Genomic DNA, 9214 nt, shown 5'->3' with positions numbered 1-9214 from the left:
TTCCTAGGTGGACCTTGTAATTTAAAAAAGAATTAAGTTCAACTCCAAGATAGCTGTAGAAATATTCGTTTCGGGAAGGTGAAGTAAGCACCAATAAAAAAGTGACGGTTGGATTCTAAAAGCTGCAGATCTCCAGTTTTGGAATAAGAGAAACGGTTTCAGCATCTTAAGACTCAATATTTTATATCGTTTCTCCATATCATATTGATCCTACCACCTGTGTGAACCTTTTACGTCAGCAATCCGGCTCAGCTCAATTTCTTGAAATCTTTGATTTTGAGCTAAACAATGGCAATTGAGAATTTTGGCTAGATTGTTTCCACATAGTTCTGACGTATGCTTGTAGTGCTGAATCCAAATTTGCTCGAATTCGCTTCACATTGAACTTGTCTCGTTTAGTTTTTCAGAGACTTATAGTCTTCACTTTGTTAGGCGCAAATAATATTGTGATTTGAAAAATGGATTCGACTCCGGAATATACGAACTTTTTCAGCATTGCCAAAAAAATTGATTACCTACGCTCAATTTACAGCCACCTTTTGGTCTTGGGCATTCTTTTGGTCTTTGACAAGACCAATATAAAGCAGTGGTCCAACAATGGGAGTGGGACAATGGAATAACCCTCTGAAAGAACACACCTGGTCTTGCTCAGGCGAAGAAATTTTTTTCTGTTTTCACTGACCAAAAACAGAAAGCTCTTGAGGCTACCACAAGCTGAGCTTCAGGTAAAGGTGGAACTGCTGACAGGACACCGTTGGTGTAAATATCTCTTGCATTGCATGGGGTAGTCAACAGATGAGATTTGCAGGCTCTGTGGAAAGGAGGTAGAAGCAGTCAAACACATTGTGTGCAAATGTCCAAGGTTGACGGGCATTAGAATCACTCATATGAGAAAGTCAGTCCTAGATACTCACGAAGTAACAACCAAGGCTTCTTCGCAGTTCCCGGATGGCTAGCAGAGCCTTAACTACCCTGATTCAGTAATAATAATAATAATTTACAGCTCTGAGTAGCACTCTTTATTAACTTTACTTACTTTCTACAGAAATGCCTATAGCTAGATTGTTTTTTTAATTTTAATACAGTTTAATACTAATTTTTGATGAGCAATTGTGTGTATTCACAGATATGGTCATGGTATTAACAACCCCGATGAAGTTATCGGTTGTTCATGCGTTCTCAATTATCTTATCATATTATTATAGATTTGTCGATATACATAATTAGGAATGGTTATCACATATCTACATTTGATATTTCATACAGTTCAAGTACTTCATAAATCTGTATGTTTTCTCGTTGCACTGTTTAGCTCCATTTTATTTATAGCTTCGTAAATGTCACTAGCCAATAGTTTTGGATTTTCAAAACCGAAAAAATGTCCTACATCGTAGTCAACAGAGTGTACAATGTTAGGGAATGTTTCTTCAACTATCCCTTCTGGAGATATTATATCATAGTTTCCTCTTGTACAAGCGCTGGGTACCTTTACTGGTGAACTGTAATGAGAAAAATATTTCAAAATTATATTGGTGTAATATAGATTCAACTATGTGAAATAAAGAGGAATATGATTTTTTGGTTAATTTATTTCAGGTACCTTGAAGTAATCTACATTAATAGAGTATAGGTAATTTATACACAACATGGTTAACGGTTTCAGACTTTGATTTATTGAAATGCACAATGCAATATTGTCATGAATGTATATTTTGTTGAATGGAATCTATTCAACTGAATGATTTTCGGTTGAGTATAATGATTTTAATAATTCATCTTCATCATTTGTTGTAAAAAAAATATTTTCTGTATCTATCTGTTACATAAAACCCAAGCTTTGGATTTTATGCTGCTCTCTTCCTGTTGACTGTCATTGCTTTTTATTTAGTTTAAATTTTTTTAAATTTAAGATCCCACTTTTTTGTTAAATTCATCAGCATTTATGTTGTCTATCTATGCTCTATCTATGTTATTACTCCTAAAAAGGTACATATTCCTGATTTTGAATTATTCGAGGCATACTTATTGAAGTTATGATATTCGATAAAAATTGTGTTCATTATTTTTCATTTATATTTTTATTAATTTCATTTTTTTATTCTTCGCTTTTTTTCTGAAACGGGTCTAGTGAACAAGCAATTCGTGCAGTTATTAATAGTTTTCACACTAATTTTACTCTTCTCGATTCAAAAACATCAACAAGACAAATATATGTGCATACTGAAGAGAATTTGTTGTTGCACCGCAAAATTGCTGGAGAGAAAAGATGCCGAAATGTCGATACGTCGCCGTTCTCAACTTGTTGGCTTTTGTTCTTTGACTACATGAAAAATTTTACTCAAAGATCTTGGCTATGAAATATGGTGAAAGAATTAATGCAACTTGCAACTTACACCAATATTGAATAAATTGAAGAGCTACGGAATGATGCTGCGTAGAATCTGTTTGAAGTGGTTCCTGTTTTGGTGACCCAGTAGATCATGATGTTATCCAGTAAGTCATCGTAGTTGTACTTCTCCTTTAAACCCCCATCCTTTCGAAAACGATTTTGCAAACTTGCACCTGTGCTGTATTTTTCCAGAAACAAAACTGCCATTCCCATAGGCGAATCATCTATACCAACTCCTGGAAAGATCGTCAATTTATTTTTATTGGATATTTGCAAATAATGCATTCTAATCTAAATCTAAGTGAAATCATGGGAATATCCCGGTCATGCTTCCATGTCGACAGCCAAACCGAATATTCACGGTTCTTAGGTCGTGCTCAGTATTTGGTGGGACCAGCTCGGTGTAGTGTATTATGAGTTGTTAAAACCGACTGAAACAATTACAGGCGATCGTTATCGAACGCAATTAATGCGTTTGAGCCGAGTATTGAAAGACAAACGGCCGCAATACAACGAGAGACATGATAAAGTGATTTTGCAGCATGACAATGCTCGACCCCATGTTGGGAAAGTGGTCAAGACATACTTGGAAACTTCGAAATGGGAAGTCTTACCCGACCCGATCAATTCGGGGATCGCTTCAAAAGATGGCCAGTTTTTTCAACGCGGGATTCGTACGCTGCCCGAAAGATGGGAGAATGTAGTGACCAGTGATGGACAATACTTTGAATTATAAATGTATAATCAATTTTTCACAATAAAGCCTCGAGTTTCGGAAAAAACGGCGTAAGCGAAGTTGAAGTATTACTTTGTTTCAAATCAAAACACTACACATATCGAAAGCAAGTTCACAATGTGGAACGAGACATCTTTTCAATAAGACAATCAACTAAACAAATTAACTAAAATCGGATAGAAATACATACATAATAGTTACGTTTCAATGGTATTGAATATTACAAAATTGAATGCAACATTCATTTAGAATCGGTAATTTTTAAATCATCAAGAAAACAAAATTTCCAACAGCCATATTCACGGAACCCCTAGTCGGCTTATGTCAATTTCTGTTGGTTAAAATTTTGGCAAGAGGCACTTACCCAATTCGAAACATTACATTATCAAGTCTCAGATACCTAAAAATTAAAACAATCAATGTAATAATTCTACAGTTACAAGTAAAAAACTGATATTTTCTCAAACTTTAACATCCTGTATCTCGAAAACGAAGCATGGTATGATATATGTTTATATAATGTTCTATCCGACGCCAAAGTTATTGCACTAAAACCTGGCCCACCATGTATAATGAAAGTGATAGACTTATTCGATTAACTCACCATAAGTATCAGGTTTGGTCGACTGAGTGTGCAGATATCCAGACTCCATCAAAATCGATTGTATTAAACGAGAAATGGGGTAAAACAACTCTCGATGAGTCTTCCTCCTAATCCAATCTGGATTGAAAGAACCCATCACCAACTTGAACAGCGAATAGGGGTGGAGACTGACACACATATGGTTGTGGAAACCAAGGACGGAATCTTCGAGACTCATAGACATAACCTTCAAAACCATCATGCCCAAATCGCCACCATGCACGTAGAATCTGCGATGACCAAGACGGTTCATGAGGTTTTTGAGGATCAGTGCGGTTTCTGTAGCACCCAACCCTGGTTTTTGAGGGGCTTGGGAGAACCCAAAACCTGGAAGAGAAGGCACGACTACCTCAAAGACGAAATTGCGGTTTTCTTGAGGTTTTGTCAGCATTGTGATGACATTTAGAAATTCTATGAAGGAGCTCGGCCAACCATGGCATAATAGAAGAGGGAGGATCTTCAAACGATCGGAGATATTTTGAGGTTTGAGGTGGATGAAGTGGATTTTCAAGCCTTGGATGCTTGTAATGAAGTGTGGGTATTTGTTAAGGTTGTCTTCTCTCTTTTTCCAGTCGTATTTGGTCCTCCAGTAGTCTAGGATTTCTTGGGCTAAGTCAGAGTTGAAACCGTTGACATGGTTGTCTTGCAGTGGTTTGGTGAATGGTCGAGTGTTATCAAGTCTGCTTTTTAGGTCGTTCAGGATCTGTAATAGAAAGAGATCATGTGAATACACACATCGTCAAAATACTTGGCCCTCCTAGGCCTATATGATGAATATTTTCCTCTATTTCAACTGCAATATATTTGATAGAAAATCTTTGCTTTATGTAAGATGGGACAAAATAGAAGAAATAAGAAAAAATCTAAATTAATCGATTATTTATTTTTGATGAATTTTAGTTATTCCACAACTGATTTCAAATTCAATAGTGCATATTACCATCTTTTCTTCCAATCAACTGCCCAATACACGTAGGTATTCCACGAATCAAGTCATTAATGAAATTTTCAGGAATATCGTTCCATTCTTCTTGAAGGGCTAAACTCTATTCCTGAAGGGTTGAAGGTGGGTTTTGGCGATTGGATACTGCTCTCCCTAGGTAAACCCAAACGTGCTCAATTGGATTCATGTCTGGTGAGTTTGCTGACCAGTTCATTCTCGGAATATTGTTCTCTTGAAGAATGTTTTGAACCCTTCGTGTGCGGTGTGGTGGGGCGTTATCATCCTGATAAATGAAATTATCCCCAAATTGGTTGCGCAGAGGAACAATTATTGGTTCAATGATGTCTTCTACGTAGATGACGCCAGTCATTGTTCGTTCAACGATAATAAGAGGAGTACGGGGACCAAACATTATACCCCTGAGCACATTATTGATCCGCCTTGAAAAGGCACAACTTCCCGGGCGAAATTGAGTCACTCTTGAATGCCTGGACCTCTCCAAACCTTTCTAATCGACTATCACTTTGTAAACCGAATCGTGACTCGCCCGAAAAAAATTCGTTGCGCCATTATGGTTAAAGCCAGTCTTGTTGGTGTTCTGCCCATGGTCGAAGGGTAGCTCTCTATCCAGGTGAAAGCCGAGGTACTCTTAAAGGTCTTCTGGCTTTTAAATTTGAGGAATGCAACCGTCTTCTTATGGTACTGGTTGAGACTACCCGTCTATAGGTCCCCCAAAAAATGACTTGGAAGCGCTGTTACAGATACCATTCGATTCCTCCAAGTAAAATTTGCGATATAGCGGTCTTCTCTTGCAGATGATACTCTGGGTCGACCAAGCACTGGTCTCCGGGCAACGTTGCCGGTTTCCAGAAAAAGCTCCATTATGCGCTTTACTTAAGTCCGTCGAATATTCAAACGTTGCGCAATCTGATGCTTTGGCAAAGCTTCTTGATGTAGGGCTACTATTCTTGCCCTGTCAAACTGAGATATTCTTTCGAACAAGAAACATTTTTTGCTGGTTTATTGTTTTCACTTGAGTGATAAGATAGTGAAGATTCCACACACAAAAAATGTTTCATGTTACATTCAACAAGTTGGGGGGCGAGGAAATTGTTCACTCCAAAGCAGCTTTTATTACTTTATAAGGCTCAAGTGTGTCCAGCCATGGAATATTGCTCTCATGCTTGGGGTTCAGCTCCTAAGCACTCGTTACTCCTACTTGATTCCATTCAAAAAAGAGCAGTGCGCCTAATAGACGATCCAACATTAACTGCCAACTTTCATAGTCTCGATCACCGTAGGAAGGTTGGAGATTTATGCCTTTTTTGCAGATACTACCACGGAAGGTGTTCTGCTGCCATTGCCTCCATGATTCCACCAGGGGCTCAATTTGATCGACGAACAAGGCTAGCCGATAATAGTCACCAGTTTGTCGTGCATCTTTCTACAGCTAGGACATCGGTGTATCAGAAGGCTTTTCTTTATCGAACTGCAAGGCTATGGAATACCCTACCTCAAGATGTATTCCCCCTTGGTTACAACTAACACCAGTTTAAGACACGCACAAACCGATTTCTTCTAAATTCATCTCGGGGCGCTTGAAAGGGCGTTATAAGCTCAGTCTTTTTCCGAGAGATGCGTATAAAAAAAAAATGTAGGGCTACTATTCTTGTACGGTCAAACTTTCGAACAAGAAACATTTTTGCTGATTTTTATTGTTTTCATGTAAGTGACAAGATAGTGAGGATTCCACACACAAAAAATTGTCATGACTTTTTACGATGTGTGTATAAATGCAAATCTAGAGATCCCAGGATCACTAACAATATTTACCGAATTTAGTGCCTGCATACTCGATAGGTCAACACCTAATCTCAATTCTCATACCTTTATGTATGTTATTATTCAAATCATGATTTGTCCAGTACGTGTTCAACCTTCCTTGTAGGTAATTATTAACGTTAATTTGATCACTTAAAAAAACAACACCTGTCGTTGACATCTATCAAGATAATTCAATATTGTATAATCAGTTCTACATGAAAATGCGTTTACCAATAATTTTATGCCTCTTTGTTGCAAGGTGAAACAATTTCAAATTAATGGTAGGTTTAACAAAAATTATATCAATCCTATATTTGACGATTTCATTTCATCCTTTTAAAATCAGTTTGATTGAAAATTTTCAATCACTCCTTTCAGAACCAACTAGTTTTCAATAATTCACAGCGTGAAAATGTTTTAAAACCAACAAAAAAAAAATTGGCTACATTGTTAAAAAACGTATTATGACGTCAAACAAAATTAAATGGAGTATGTGAAAAAACTTCTCACATCGACGCTCGGTTCAGACTGAGAAAAGCTGCAACTTAGCAAGCCAAAAAGGTGATTTTTCAGCGATAAATTCAGACATTTCTCACAGATACGAGGTATGACAGAAAAATAATGAGACTGTTTTTCAGTTATCAAAGTTTTTAGTTTTAGACGTCATAAAATGTTTTACCATTCGAAGTAGTTCCCTTGGGCAGCTAAACACCGATGGTAGCAGAGCTGATCCTTCGAGGACTTTTTAAGTTATGAAGAGGAAAAAGTCAAGGGACTGAGGTCAGGTGATTAGGGAGGCTGGGAAACCACAGGAATGTCGTTTGAATTATATTGTGGAGAGTGCAGTGTGACATGGGTCGTTGTCATGATGAATCATCTATTTGTATGTAATGTCTGGTCTGACTAAGACCTTCAAAGACGTCTTCTTAAAAAATTGGGTGACAGTTTGTCCTTAAGCAACCAATTATTTGTGGAAGACTTCCCTTTGCACATTCGAGCTTTCTTTGATTGAGGAGAGTTCATAATGTGCCAATTTTCTACTGAACAGAAACTACTCCTAAGATCGAGAAAAAATTTCTGAAATAATATAGCCATATATTTTCAATATAGAAAGGAAAAACAACGATAATTATAAAGAATCCAGTATGAAATCTGTATGGACCACTGCAAAGATGATTTGAGGGAAGTTATTTGAATAATATGAATGTTTAGACTCGGAATTCAAAGGACAAAAATCTGCATACTTTACCAGAAAAAAAAAATTAATTTCCAAAAAATTTTCGATCGGAAAATTTTTGAGAATGGTCAAATGTAAGATGATGATAAACCAAAAGAGTTGCAAAAAAATTGCATATATGCTCCTCTGAATTTGCTTGACGAAGCAATGAGGCAGCTAATTGCTCAATTTATTACTTCCGAAAAAGCTATTGCGATTCATATAAAGTATTTATGTTCTCTGTGGGCTTTGTTATTATGTCTTTCTGCCAGCGCACAGAGCTTTTTTAAACAAAACCCATTATAAAATAATAATAGAATAGCTGTTGGACAAAAACAATTTTAATACTTATATGGAAATTACAACTATTCCTATTTGAAAAATTATAAATTTTGAATTTTCGTTCATGGCTGGGATTTTTCAAGTTGCCATATCAATAATTAAAAAGAAAAAATTATCTCCGAGATAATTTTTAATTTGTGAATTTTCCGAAATTTTAGCATACCTGTTTTCAGATCAGAATGTAATTTGAAATGTTGATATTCATTCTACAAGTTGCTCAAGAATGATCAAACAATGAGAAAAAATAGTCGCAGCATCGAGACATTCCACTCACAGTTCCCATGAAGAAAAAATTAGAATATAAAAATTCAAATCCTGAAGAGTTTCCTGAAATTATTTCAATTCTTACCTCTTGTGTGATATTTATTTTGAAAGGATAAATATTCTTATCCTCTTTCTCAGGATTTTCATCGGTCCACCAAGTTTCCTCTAGAACTGGGATTCCAGGTTGATAATTCACCAATTTGTGATATAAATAAACAAATGGTGAGATAAATACGGATGCCAATAAAATCAACACAAAAAAAGTTCGACTGACATACATAACTGAAAGTTCAAGATACACTGATTGCTCAATCGAATGCACCTATGAGAATAATGAGGTTTCCTGTTATATAGGAGTCCTCAAACAATATGTTTGTATCAGTCGTCTTGTCTTAATTAGTTTATTCAGCTGTAGGTACCTATTTGGGAGATAATTCAGATAATAGTTGTTAATAAGTAATAAGTAGGCGAGACAATAGACAGTTTCTTGCAGAGGTGCATATAACATTTTTCTGTGGACCTTTTCATATTTTTTTATGGAAGAAGGCGCTCACCACTTTTCGACTTATTTGAAGTGCAACAATTCTATATATTTCAATTTTAATACAGGGTGTCCCAAAATCTATTTCTTCGAAATGATAATATATTAGAAAGCATGTCATACATACACTGTGTCCGTAAAGTATGGAACAAATTCATTTTTAGCTAAACAGACCATTTTAAGAAATAATCCTGAAACACGTCGATTTTTTATTTTAACACCGTATATTAAAATAATCATCTAATATACAAGGTGAATTACTTTTGAATAATGACGTCGCCGTCATTTTTTTTTTGAATGGAACACCGCCATTTTG

At 36.1% G+C, this 9214-nt stretch overlaps 1 protein-coding gene across 1 annotated transcript; it reads right to left on the bottom strand.

Annotated features, from left to right (window-relative positions):
• Nucleotides 1–996: 996 nt before the first annotated feature.
• LOC123680686 (juvenile hormone epoxide hydrolase 1-like) lies at nt 997–8699 on the bottom strand. Its single transcript, XM_045618717.1, has 4 exons — nt 8443–8699; nt 3730–4471; nt 2394–2625; nt 997–1499 (listed from the first exon to the last, which is right to left on the bottom strand). The coding sequence occupies exons 1-4, from the start codon at nt 8635–8637 to the stop codon at nt 1277–1279; spliced, it is 1392 nt and encodes a 463-aa protein (XP_045474673.1). The 5' UTR covers nt 8638–8699; the 3' UTR covers nt 997–1276.
• Between the last annotated feature and the right edge of the window lie 515 nt (nt 8700–9214).

Source organism: Harmonia axyridis, chromosome 5 (genome assembly GCF_914767665.1).
Source record: "Harmonia axyridis chromosome 5, icHarAxyr1.1, whole genome shotgun sequence".
NCBI classification, from domain to species: Eukaryota; Metazoa; Arthropoda; class Insecta; order Coleoptera; family Coccinellidae; genus Harmonia; species Harmonia axyridis.
This window is presented reverse-complemented; position numbering and strand designations above follow the sequence as displayed.